This window comes from Martes martes (assembly GCF_963455335.1).
Source record: "Martes martes genome assembly, chromosome: 7".
Lineage (NCBI taxonomy): Eukaryota > Metazoa > Chordata > Mammalia > Carnivora > Mustelidae > Martes > Martes martes.
Genome location: NC_137894.1, coordinates 30224803 through 30237827, shown reverse-complemented (window position 1 = coordinate 30237827; position 13025 = coordinate 30224803). Strand labels below are relative to the sequence as shown.

Below are 13025 nucleotides of genomic sequence, written 5' to 3'. Positions count from 1 at the left end.
GGGGCGCAGCAACCCAGCCCCTGCACAAATGCCTGGGGAAAAGTCTTCCTCCTTGAGGCTAGGCCCCGAGGGGAGTGAGCAGGGACTACTGCTAGCAGGGTTCCTGAGTTGAGGGTTTATTGTTCAATAGGTGAGGGACTCTTGCTTCAGGCTGGGGAGGCAGAAGTGAGGAGGGAAGCCTTCCACACAGAAAGCCCCACCATCAGGGGCTCAGTTGGGAGGGGGCTGCAGCACCAGCAACAGGGACCGAACTTGGAAGGGGGAAAAGGTGAGCTTCAGGCGGGAGTCCTGAAGGGGCAGGTGGCCGGCAGGGTCGCGCTGCTCCAGGAGGTTGCAGCTGGAGAACAGGGGGGGTCATGAGGGCCCTGTGAGGGCAGGACTCCCGCCCCCCCTCTATGCCCCCCACTCACAGGACGGCCTCCTGAATCGGCAGCGACGTGTGCAGCCAGCAGTCGACGTGGCTGCCGTGGGCCTCGTACAACCGGAGCACCAGCGTGCGGCCCTGGAGGCTGGCCTCTGCCTGCGGAGGGAGGCGGGTGGTGGGCGGGGCAGGGGCGGGGGCCATCTGAGGCCCCGCCCCCGCCCCGCCCCCGCCCCGCCCCCGCCCCTTGCCTGCTTGACGGTCTCCAACACAACTGCGGGCGAGGACACGGAGAAGGCGCTCCAGGACGCCGCGGGCGCTGGGCCCGGGGCAGGCAGTGCCAACAGGGGGAAGTTGAGGCTGTAGGCAGCGCGGATAACGCCAGCTTCCTGGAAGGAGCCTGGAAATGGGGGTGGGAGCGTGGGCGCGCTGGCGTTTTCCCCGTCGGCCACTGGGAGAAACTGAGGCTCAGAGCAGGGCAGAGAGGCGTGCCGGGCCGCCGCACTCACCCTTGTGCGGCATCAGCGCGTAGGTGAACTCGTGGCGACCCATGTCAGCAGTGGCGTCGGGGGCCTTCGGTGCCCGCAAGCTGGGGTGGGAAGGGCGGGAATGGGCCGGACTGGAACTGCGGGGGCTCCGGCCCGGGAGATCGTGCGCCCCCATGCCAGCCCTCGCGGCCTGGCGGGCCCTCCACTCACAGAGAGAGGCTGAGGACGTTGCCGCGGACCGACGCGCCGTACTTGCAGTCGTTGAGCACAGCCAGCCCAAAGCCATGCTCTGACAGGTCCATCCAGCGGTGGGCCCACACCTGGAGGGCGGATGCCAGACCCGCTTGGTGGCCCCGCCCCCTCCCCGCCCCGGAGCTCCCGCCACTACTGGGAGGCCCTGCTCTGGGACTACGGGATGGAGCTCCAGCTCTCACCACAGGAGGCGCTGGGTAAACCATCCAACCTGTCTAGGCCTCAGCTCCTCATCTGTGAAATGGGGACAACAGAATTCACCCCACCAAACGGGCATGCGGGTCAAAGTAAACACAGCATTTAGCTCAAGGTCCAGCCCACACGTCCATCATGGTGATCATAGTGATCACCATCCTCCTCCTGACCCCACACCACATGGGTCTCTTCCCGGCCCTGCAGGCTGCAAACCCCACCCCACCCCATGTCAGACCTCAAATCGAGCCCAGTCCCAAGAGGTGTTGTGGTGCGTGGGCCGCTGCACATGTCCGAACTGGACCTCGTAGGTGGCTTGGGGGCTCCGCACACGGGTGGGGAACTCCACCTTCAGGAACTTGTGGGCCTCATGCCAGTGCACCTACGATGGAAGGACACACACACACACACACACACACACACACAGGCCTGGGCGCTCCTTCCTCCCCAGCCGCCCAGGGAGGATGCCCACCACCCTGCTGCCTGCTACCTCAGTGTGGAAGCGGACATAGGGGCAGCCAACATCCAGCACCACCTCCTGGCTGAGCCGACTATTGGGGCTGATCTGCAGCAGGAACCAGGCGCTGCCCCGCATGCCGCCTTCAGTGCCCACTGCCAAGGTTCCTGCCTGGCCCAGCACTGGCTTCCTGTGGGGTGGGGTGGCCGACCTGAGCCAGGGAAAGCTGACAGAGGGGGCCCACCACCATCCTGGGCCTGTCCACACTGTACCGTGTCTCCAAATGGTAGTCCATGACATCCCATGCATCCCAATACAGAGGAATATCATCGAACAACACAAACTGGTTCCCCACCATGCCCTCAGCAATGGCCTCCCTAGAAGGATTAGAACTTTATGACCTTGGTCTCTCCAGCTGCCTGAGGTGGCGTGGGGGCCAGGAGAACAGGCCCACGGGACAAGGGGACTCCTTCCTAGCCCAGCCTGCCCTGCCTGCCCTGTGTGGGTCCAGAGCCCCTGATGGGCTGCCATGGGCAGTGCTGGGGCCAGGGGACAGAGGGAATGGGCTCTGGGAGCCACCTGCCAGGCAATGGAAGAGGGCAATGAGGAGTTGGCACCTGCCAGAGGCCACGAGCACCAGGGACGTCAGGCAGCCAGTTGGGTCCAGCCTCACCCGGATGATGCCATTGTCCAGAGTCACAGAACCGTCGGTCTTGGTGGGAAGTATCCTTGAAGCTGAGTCTGCAGGGACTTCCCACCACCAATGGCACCCCCAGCCCAGCCCCCCACCACTTGCTCCAGCTGGACAGCTTAGAATCCCCACATTGTTAGGGATGGCCCAGGAGAGGCCCCGCACACCCGCTTGTGCCAACACTCACCTCTTGCACCACAAACACAGGCTGCTGGGTCTGCAGGGGCTGCAGTGAGGTGGGGGTGGGGGCAGGAGCATAGCCCATGCTGGGCACGGTCACCAGGGCTGGGGATGAGGCCTGGGCATCAGTGTGGCCTCCCTGACCTTCCGGGAGCCTCACCCGAGGGTTGGGTGGCTGCTTCTACTGCCCCCCAGCTGGGGGTACCCCAGGGCAGCACCCACTCCCCCGGGGCAATGTCCCTCCCACTGCAGTAGCAGCCTCTCCCTGCAGCTCCTACCGAGGCTGTGGGCCCCACCAGGCCTGGGCAGAGCCAACACTTCAGTTCGTTTCCACGGCAGCGTGTTGACAATGAGGAGGCCCTCGGGGCCCGGTTCCCCGGCACACAGAGCGGCCACCGCAGCACTCAGAAGTGTGTTGCCATGGGAACGGATGTCTGAGAAGAGACGGGCTGGTCATGGGTGGGCGGTGGGTTTGGGAGGACCCCTGAGTAGCCCACAGGCCACTCTCCGGGCTCCGCCCTGGGCGTCGGGGACAGCAGCAGGCAGGCCATCCAGCTCACCTTCATAGTGGCACATGGCCTCTTCCGCCACCAGCTGGATACAGCTTCCAGTCAGCACGTCATGGAACTGGTTCAGGAGCAGCAGCCTGCAGGAGCCCGGAGCAGGGATGGAAAAGGCTGGAGGGGCAGCCGCAGAGCTGGCCGGGGGAGGCCGGGACGGTGGCAGAGCGGGGCAGAAGCAGGCCTGACCTCCAGAGGTCCTGCAGCTGGGCTGCCGGGTACAGGAACTGGGTGCTGCGGGCCACGGCCAGGCTGCTGAGCAGCTCCACGTCGTGCAGGATCCGCTCACACTCCCGGTTCCCCTTCTTGAGCTGGGCACAGTTGTTGGGGTGGGGGGGGGGATCTGTTCCAGGCCACCCTCCAAAGCCCTCCGTGCTCAGAACCCGAGGCTCCCCAGGGCCTCCCAGATAAAGCCTCTGGTGGCTGACCTGTCCCTTCCCTCCCCAGCCCGCAGCCCACCTTCTTCAGGAATACTCAGCTCTGCCTCCTCCAGGTCCCTGGCCCACCAGGCTCTGGTACTTCTCTCCCCTAGGTGCCTCCCTGGAACACAAGCCTCTTTCCCCCAGGTCTGGACTAGACTCTGCCCCTGCAGACCCAAGGCACACACTCCCTGCTGGGCTCAGGGACCAGTGCCTGACCTGGGCCTGCGTGGTGTAGGTGCCATTGTGTAGCTCCAGGAAGAGCTCCCCGACCCACGTGCACAGCTGCCCTGAGTGGCTCTCCAGTGCGGAGAAGAGTTGCCCCGGAGAAGACAGCTGCACCCTGAGGGAGACATAGCCTGGGTCACCCAGCCTTGGGGGTACTGTGTGGCTCACCCTTCCCCCATGCCAGAGCGGATGAGAGATCCAGACAGAAAGGAGCATCCCCACCGCCCATGTCCAGAATGCTCCCTGTCCACGCAAAGCCAGTTCCAGACACACGGGGAGGGTTCTGTCTCCAGCAGATTTAAGCCCCTTCCCACCCGCAGCTTTTGCCCCGCCCCCAAGGTAGAAGCTGGGAAGAGCCGAGGGTCAGGGACTGGAAAGGGACAAGGTCCAGTGGAGGAGCTAGACGGAATGTCTGAAGAGAAAGCAGGGCTGCAGGCCAGGTCAAAGGGAGCTCCGAGGGCTGCTGGAGGGCCAGGGCGCACCTGGGCAGCCCGTCTGTGTTGTGCAGCCGCTTCAGGCGGTCCAGCATGGTCTGGGTGGGGCCCCCGCCCCCATCCCCAAAGCCGAAGAGGAAGGCACTGTGGTTGGTCCGCCCCTTGTCCCGGTTGTTGACCACAGTCTTCAGCACCTGGATAGGCAGGGCAAGGCAACCCGAGTGAGCCTAGGACAGGACACCCAGCCCTCTCCGGCCCTCTCCAGCCCACTCCCCACCATCTCAGCTACTGGGTGCCCCCTCACCTCCTCCACACTGCCCTGCATCCCGTATGAGTCTCCAGGTGGGAAGTGGGCCAGCACACGGGAGCCATCCAGCCCCTCCCAGAAAAAAGTATGGTGCTGCGGGCAGGGAGACAGGAGAGGGGCCAGAGCCAGGCCTGAGGCCTGTTGTGTAACCCTGGGCTTGGGGTCAGGGGGAAGAGACTCTCTGGGTGGAGTTGGGTGGTTGGTTCAGCACCGCTGAGCAAGCCAGGTGGGAGCTGAAACGGGCCAGGTGGGGACCCTAGCCCCCCGCTTCTGCTCACCGGGAAGGAGTTCACCAAGTTCCAACTCAGTTTTTGGGTCAGGAAGCGCCTGATGCCGCAGCTGCGCATGATCTGGGGCAACTGGGCTGAGTAGCCAAACGTGTCTGGGAGCCAGAACTGTGGGGAAAGGGGCTCCTGGTGAAGCAGCCCCAGCCTCTCAGCCTCCCCTGGCTCAAGGTCAAGCTCCAGCCCCACGTGCCCACAGGCACAGCGGCTTCCAGCCTACCTCCGAGCACATTTTCCCAAACTCCTGCAGGAAGAAGTTCTGGCCCTGCAGGAACTGCCTCACCATGGCCTCTCCGCTGGGAAGGTTCCCGTCCTGGCAGCAGTGAGGACGGAGGCAGCCAGCATCAGCATCCTTGGGGACTGGGGGGGAGCTCGAGCCACCTCCACCCCGCACAGGAGTAGCCAGGGCTCTGATGGAGAGGGCTCACGCCCAGTGCCCAGAGGTGTCCCTCTCTTGGCTTCGCTCTGCTGTCTACCAGGGGAAAGGGAGGCTCGCAGGGCAGGGTCAGGCCTGCAGCCTCCCACCCTGCTTGAGATCCTCCTCCCACTGGGGGTCCCGGGCCTTGGGAGTCCAGGACCCCACAGGAGGGGCATGAAGGTCCTGCAGAAAGCCACCTACCCGCAAAGCCAAGGAGGGAAGGCCTGAGGCTGAGGGGCTGCAGATGGCACTTACCATTTCCACCCAGGTGCCCCCCACAGGCACAAACTGCCCTCGGCAGGCGAACTCCTGGAGCCGGGCATGCAGGCCGGGGTAGTGGTTCTTTACCCACTCAAACTGCTGCGCCTGTGGGGTAATGGGACCTGTGTTGGGGCAGGAGTGACAGGGATCCCCTATCCCTGCCCCCTGGCCTGAGCACCTGGGGCCAGTGGGCAGCTGAGGGTGGGGAAAAGCCCTCCTCCTCAGGTGTGAGAAGGCCCTGGACCTCATCCGCAGACCTGTTGGGCACCAGGTGCCCCACACGGCTGTCCCTCTGACCTGGGAGCAGGCAAAGATGAAGTCTGGGTTCTGTTCCATGAGCTGCACGGCTGTCGCCCAGCTCCGGGCACATTTTCGAACAGTCTCCTTGAAGGGCCAAAGCCAGGCTGGACGGAAGGGGGTCAGAGGTGGAGGGAGAGCAGCAAGGTGTCCGGATCCCCACAGATCTCCAGCCTCACCCCTGCCCCCCAGCACCCTGGGCCTCCAGAGGGCTGTCCTCCTCCCATCCTAGGCCCCTTTCCCTGTAAGGCCCTCCGGCATCCCCCCTGAGCTTTCACTTCAAGACACTGTCTCGAAGTGGGAGTAGGGGGTTGGAAAAGGAGGCTGTCAGCTTCACGAGTCAGGAAGTGGAGGCCCTGTGCCCTGGAACAACCTCACTCTGAGGCTGTGGCCCCCAACCCCTGAAAGGACCCTATAGAAGGTGGCAGGGGTTAACACATCGGTGGGTGCCGCAGAAGAGGGGGCGCGGCATCCCGACATGGATCTGCCTGGGCCAGCCCCCCTGTGTGACGCACTACAGTCTCTCCTGCCCTCTAGGCCCGGTTCCTTGCTTGCCAGTCAAGAGCTCTCACACTCCACCGCGAACCACGACACAGCATAGAAAGCCTTGTTCTGTGCTTCTGAAACATTAGCTGCTTCAGAATCAGTACCTCGGGAGCTTGTTAAAAATGCAGATTTCCCGGGGCGCCTGGGTGGCTCAGTCAGTTAAGCGTCTCCCTTTGATTTGGGCCATGATCCCAGGGTCCCGGGATCCAGCCGTGTGGGGCTCCCTGCTCAGAGAGGGGTCTGCTTCTTCCTCTCCCTCTGCCCCTCCTCCCGCTGGCCCGCGCGCACGCGCACGCTCTCAAACAATAAAATAATCTTTAAAAAAATTGCAGATTTCCCATAAGCCTCACAGACACTGCAGACTCATCAAGTTCAAAGCTGAACTCATGACCCCCCTGCCCTATCCCTCACCCCCTCTACCCACCCCCCCCACCGGCCCCAAACCTGCCCCTGTGCCTGAGTCCCTATCTCCATTACTTCTACATCACTCCTCCCTGAGGACTGGGACACCCTTGTCAAACTCTTACTTGGTCTCACTTGGTTCAAAGGTCACCTCCTCTAGGAAGCCTCTCTGAGCTCCTGACCCATCAGGGTTAAGTGCCTCCATCGTGGCACCAACCCTGTCTGCCTACTTTACAGCCATCATTCTCTAGGAACCCACCTCCCCACATCTAACAAGGGCCACATGGGGCCTCAGGTTTTGTCGAGAGAATAAACAAAGCCACGCCTAGCAAAGCCCATTTTACAAATGGGGAAAACTGAAGCCATGGAGGGCCAAGAGCTTACTGGGGACGACACAGTGTTTCTGGGGCACAGCCAGGGCTTCAAGGGCACCCCTGCCTTGCCCAGCCAACCCGGCCAGCTGCCGCCCTACCTGTATCAATGTGGCAATGACCCATTGCGTGGATGGTATGCTGACTTTCTCCTCCATGTTGGCCAAAGAACCTGGAGGCCAGGGCCTGGGCCACCGGGAAAGTCTGTGGCTGGGCAGGGTCACACACGTTCACCATCTGGTTGGCTGTGTACAGGGCTTGGAAGCTGCGCTGGTTGTCTTCCCCAAGGCCCTGCAGCAGAGTTCTGCCCCTTAATTCCCATCCGGAGTAAGGGGGGTCTCCAGAACTCGGCCCCAGCTGACCTCTCAATGATTCTTAGCAGAGCTCCTCCCTACCTCCAACCCTTTGCTCCTTCTGGTTCCCCCTGCTTAGTACTGCCTCCCTCCTCCCCCTTATAGAGGGAAATCCTTTCAATACTCAAGCAGACAAAAACACTCTCCCTCTTTGGATTCCCAGACTCCCAACTCTCCAAACCAAGACACAACCGCTGGGAAGGTCCCTAGAGCAAGCAGCTGGGGTAGGGGCGTCGCTTACCTTGGCTATGCCCAGCAGCAGCTCCAGATCCACCAAGAGTCTGTGGACATCCCGGCAGAACACAGCCAGCTCAGCCCGGCTCACCTGGAACATCTTCTCTGGGTCAGGCGCTGCGATCATGCTTCCCTTCCCGGCCCCCAGGAGCCCATTGCAGGCTACTTCCACATAGACGGTCAGGCTACAAATGTGGGGAGGCAGCCTCAGGCCAAGAGACTGGCAGAAGATGCTGGGGGCTGGGGGAGGGAGGACCAAGGAGGCAGCCACTGCCCGGTCCCTGTTTGCCTCGAGGGTCCACCCCCCGGAAGATCCCACAGTAGGTCAGGGGTCTGTGCGAGAGGGTCCCGTTCTGCTGATGAGCGTTCCACCCCGGGCAGGGGCAGCAAGCAGCCAAGTTGGGAACTGTGTGAATTACACTGCTGCTCAGCCTTTTATTCCCATTTCCACAACTGACTTTACAAAGCACTGCCTTGGTCTCCGAACCCTTTCTGCATATTAAAACCGTGTTTGGATCCCCCAGGTCCAATCTTTCAGAGCAAAGATCCAGCAGCCAGCATAGGGCGGGCTGTTCTCTAGAGTGGCACGGTAGCCTGTGAGGCTGTTCTGCTGTCTTCGGAGAGCAAATGGGACTTTGGTGGAGAAGCCTTCCCTGACCCTCCTGCCACCCCTCTCCGAAGTCTGGGACCGCCCTCCATACTGAGCTCCTGGTGTTTGCTCTCAGAGCCCCCACTGGTTTTGTAATTATGTAAGTGTCCCTGAGTCCCCCTTGCTGTCAAGGACCATACTACTCACTATCACAGTGCTAGGATCTGGAAGCATCAGCTACAGTGCTCAATAAATATTAGAAAATACAGTAATACTATGTCTGAGTTCTGAACGTGTCATAAAATGTCCATGTTATAATAAGGGACAAAAAAATATCAGGATGCAAATCATCAAAGAAATACAACCTTAGCCAGGAGGAACTACACCTGAATGAGTTCCTGAGCTGAGTGAAGAAATGTTAATAATGGTCATCTCCAGGTGGCGGGATAATGGGAGTCACTGACTTCTTTGTGCTTTCCTGTATTTACCACAAGAAGGCAGACAGTATCTTTCTAGCCAGGGGGGAAAAAACAAAACAATCCCCCCCCCCTTTAAAAAGAAACTGTGAGATCTGAGGATGCCAGTGTTGGAGGTGGGCGATTGGGGTCACTCTGAGCCTTGGCTCCTCCTTACCCCTGGGGCCCCTCCCAGGGCATGGGGACTACCTCACCTCCGGGGGTCTCCTTCTTCCAGCCTGTTGGTCAGGACATAGCTGGTCTTCTCCCCCTCTGTGGTCAAACCCTGGTGGGGAGTGGAATGAGAGAGACAGGGCCAGAGGCTTTTCCACAGTTCAGGGGAAATGTAAGCTGAGGGAGGCCAGGCCCCTCCACTTAGCCCCCAGCTGTGGCTCCTCTCGCCTACACAAAGCCAACATTGGCAAATCAGGGAGCCCTGGTGGCCGGTGCCCAACACCCATGGGAGCCCGAGTGCCCTGATCACCAAATGGCTACTGTTTAGTCTAGCTGGAATGGAAGCTGAGCAAGTGAACTGACCACTGTATATTTTAGTTTCTTTATCTGTAAATAGGCATAAAGACCCACCACAAGCAATCATAAAAATTAAATCTGATACGGACGCTTAATTGTTGTTCATTCTGGGGAACTGGGGATGCTGTGATAGGGAGAGATCCATTACTTCAGGGGAAGAGGACTTGAATTTTTACTTTATGCCATCCAGAACTGCTTCCCCCCATGTTTCCCCCCATAAGTATAGGCTACATATAATAAAAACTGGGGTATTAAAACTAAAACTATGGGTGTCTGGGGGGCCCAGTCAGTTAAGCGACTGACTCTTAACTCTTCTCAGGTCATGATCTCAGAGTTCTGAGATCCCACGTTGGCCTCAACGCTCAGCACGGATTCTGCTCGAGATTCTTTCTCTCCCTCTTCCCCTCCCCCCCTCTAAAAAACAAAACAGAACACTGAAAACCACTAAAAATAAAAAGTGATATGGTCTGCAAAGCCACTAGTCTGGCACCCAGCACCCAGTAGAGGGTTAATAAATGAATCTGCTGTACTGTTATTATTGTACTTGATTAGCAATTATTTTCAGGCCAGAATGAGAAAATGGCCAGTCAGTGGCAGGGCTGGCTCATCCATTCAACGTCCCAGTGTGAGAGGGACCGACCACACTAGGGCATAAATGGCAACTTCCCCAGTCCTGCAATTCTTATACCCACAGGCACAGCCGCTAAGCAGCGCCTTCTTCACAGACCTGGGCTGAAATGGGGCCCAACCTACCCCCAGGGCAGGGCTGCTCACCTGGACAGGTTCTCCGTCCCGCCACAGCAGGCCTTCGCCATCACTTTCCCACCGCAGGTGAACTTCTTGACCCACCCATGCCTCTGGGATGGTGAGCTCTACCCGAAACCAGCAGGTCCACCACCTGCAAGACAGCCAGCGGCATGGGCCGAGGGGTCCGCGCCCTTGTCCTTCTGCCAGATTCCCTTGGACGAAGGGTCAGAGGGGACTTGAGACTTTTCTCCAAGCCTCCGCGGCATCACAAGCTATTCAGCTTGGAGCCACAAGAAAGGAGCAACACGGTGTGCGGCGAGGGGAGGGGAAAAGGCGGGCAAGTCAGGGGTCCGTGATCCGTCCTAGAGGGTCTTCCTGAGAGGGGGCGAGGTCCTGGGAGAAGGCGGGGGCGGGGGATGAAAACTCGCAGGAAAACGGAGGCAGCTTCCAGCAGAGGGTGCTGCTCCGCCCCGAGAGGCTGTCTAGGAGCCGGGGCGGCCGCGGAGGTGTGGCCCTTCGAGCCGCCGCGCGAGGTGGGGGCCCGCCCCCTCCGGGCGTTACGCACGTGGGTCCAAAGCTGTCCCCGATCTGCGCGGGGCGGAACTCCCGCTGCACCGCCTGCTGGTAGGAAAGCCTCTCGGGCGTCTGGAAGCTGGAGAGCGTGGTCACCGGGCAGCTGTCTCCGAAGAGCCTGGGCGGGAGGAGCCGGTGGGCGCGCGCTCGAGGCTGCTCCCGTTCGGCCCGCGGGCTAGTCGGCGGGTGGGGCCGCGAATTCCCTCGACCCTCCGCCGAGAAGGCTGCCCCCCAGCACAGCTTCTCCCGAGACCTCCTCCCGGGCCCCTGCCCTGTCCGCGGCGGGCACTTCGTCCCTCGGCCCGGGTGGCCGCGGCTTGGGTTTCCCCCCGGAACGGAAGGCTGGGGCGCGCGGACGCGGCCGGCCGGCGCCCGGGGCGACGGGGCCCCCACCTGCCGCGGAGGTTACAGTCCGTGAAGTAGAGCGGCGACACGAATTTCTCTACCCGCTCCAGAGTAGTGCGCCAGTGCTTCAGGGCCGGCGCCGCCGCCATCGCCGCGCGCTCGCTGCTCTCCCCGGAAGGCCTCTGCCACTGCCGGCGCGGCCCACGGCCGGGAACCAAAGGTTCCGGCGTCCGAAGGGCGCCTTTCGGCCCCGGGCAGCTTTTCGTGGAACACTGGCGGCTCTCGGAAGCCCCGCCGCGCAGAACTCAGAGCGAGCCGCTGAGCCGAGAGCGCGGCTTCCGAGGCTCTCCACCCGCTCTTCCGAACCCGCGGGCCACTGGGCAAATCCCTAAGTAGAACGGCAGCTTTGACGCTTAGAGTCTCCGAAAGTCCCGACACCGAACCGGGGACTGTAGGCGCGACGGGCGGGAGCCCCCGCTGGTGCAGACGCGGGTCACCCGGGCTTAGAAGCCACACGCGGCAACCGGCTATTTCTCCCGGCCCAGCCAGACCTCTGGTGCTCGCTAGCCGGAAAACCTACTTAAGGTGGGAAGAGCCAGGCGCCGGGCCCGTGCTTTGAAGCTGATCGGCAGACCTGTGTTAAATAGGGAGAGCTTTGCGCCGCGATAACCGGAGCTTCCTCCAACATATTCTGTGTATATAGCCGTCACTTATCCCCAGAAACCCTGGATATATTTTGATGTGATGGCAGATCAGTCATAGCATTCAAGATCCCACTGGAATAACGTTATTTCACCACACAGGGCTGGAGAGTTCAGAAAAGCCACAATGCCAGAAACCTCTCCAATTTCATCCTTATCCTAGTAGTCCATCGGCAGTTTCTTTTTTCCCCCTTCTAGGATTGCCAACCAGTGCGCTTGTCTATAAAATCATTACTAAGAAAAATATATACACGTTAGCCCTGATACTTTAATGGAAATACTGACCAAGTTCACATTTCAAGTGCAAATCACAGGGAAAGGGGACTAGTGCAGAACACCAAACATGATTTAAACTAAAGAGAACTCACCACTATAGCACAGACTGGGTTTAGAACTTGGGAGTTCAGTTTTCAGAAGGCAAGAGGGCTAAAGATGGTGCTTGTAAAAACACTGGCTGTAGGTGAAGCTCCCAGTTCTTTGGGTTGCCCTGATGGGTTGCATTTTCTCCTCAACTTGGCCCTGAAACCAGATCCTGACCTGCAGGGAGGTAAGTCTGGACATAACAGTGCTACCACAGTCAACAGGTGAGGTGCCCCTGGTCAGACCCCATCAGTTTCCCCCATAATTCCAAGTCAGCCTGCCCTTTCTTGAGCAGAGGGGGATAGGTGGGGAAACCTGAAGATCTTTCCCCTCAATCAATAACGTATCACTGTACCTCCAAGTCAGGCACTGCCCTAGCTTCACCCTATCTCCTCCCACAAGGCTCTATTACCACCCCCTACACTTTGGGGCTCAGAGTCTCCTGATCCCCCTGCAACAACAAAAGTCTAAAATAGAAGAAGTCTATACCATGTGTTTTTAAAGTTCAGAAACCCCCAAACTTGTAGTCTTTGGTGGTGGTGTTGGGGGTTTTTAAGCAAACAAAAACCACACAAAACACTACTGCTTACTTAACGACTGAGACTAGGGTAATGGTTGATGGAGAATAAATCTACCAGAGTACTGGGAGGGGTTCAGTTGGTCTTTGTTCAGAAACTCCAGGCTGAAGACCTATAAAACTCCTACTCACTCAGTTTAAATGTCTGGTCTACCAGTCTAAATTTATGTAATTAAAAAAAAATATATATTCCATTTGCAGTTGCTAATAACGTAGCAAATCTCTCTCCCAACCCCATTTATACCACATGCCTTGTACGCATTTCCTTCAAATACTGCTTTGGTATTTAAGTCGTTCACCCCCATTTCCAATTAAGGATAAGAAAAACAACACAGAAATGCAAACTAAATAGCCAGACAACTGCCCAAATAGAAAATATTTCCAAACAGTTGAAATAAGGAGAAAAACATGT

The 13025-nt window shown here is 59.4% G+C and overlaps 1 protein-coding gene across 2 annotated transcripts; it reads right to left on the bottom strand.

Moving 5' to 3' along the window:
* Positions 1-93: 93 nt before the first annotated feature.
* MAN2C1 (mannosidase alpha class 2C member 1) lies at positions 94-11156 on the bottom strand. Of its 2 annotated transcripts, none has more exons than XM_080809294.1 (26): positions 11024-11156; positions 10623-10748; positions 10085-10208; positions 8995-9065; positions 7743-7920; positions 7250-7439; positions 5830-5936; positions 5527-5637; positions 5074-5166; positions 4848-4964; positions 4567-4662; positions 4311-4456; positions 3820-3943; positions 3371-3492; positions 3182-3267; positions 2900-3055; positions 2629-2726; positions 2368-2462; positions 2023-2127; positions 1784-1940; positions 1532-1675; positions 1060-1169; positions 871-950; positions 613-761; positions 411-520; positions 94-337 (listed from the first exon to the last, which is right to left on the bottom strand). In XM_080809294.1, the coding sequence occupies exons 1-26, from the start codon at positions 11122-11124 to the stop codon at positions 211-213; spliced, it is 3123 nt and encodes a 1040-aa protein (XP_080665420.1). In that variant the 5' UTR covers positions 11125-11156; the 3' UTR covers positions 94-210. The 2 variants fall into 2 exon arrangements, with proteins under 2 accessions (XP_080665420.1, XP_080665421.1); XM_080809295.1 differs by having other exon boundaries at positions 2368-2500; positions 2629-2739; positions 11024-11147.
* Between the last annotated feature and the right edge of the window lie 1869 nt (positions 11157-13025).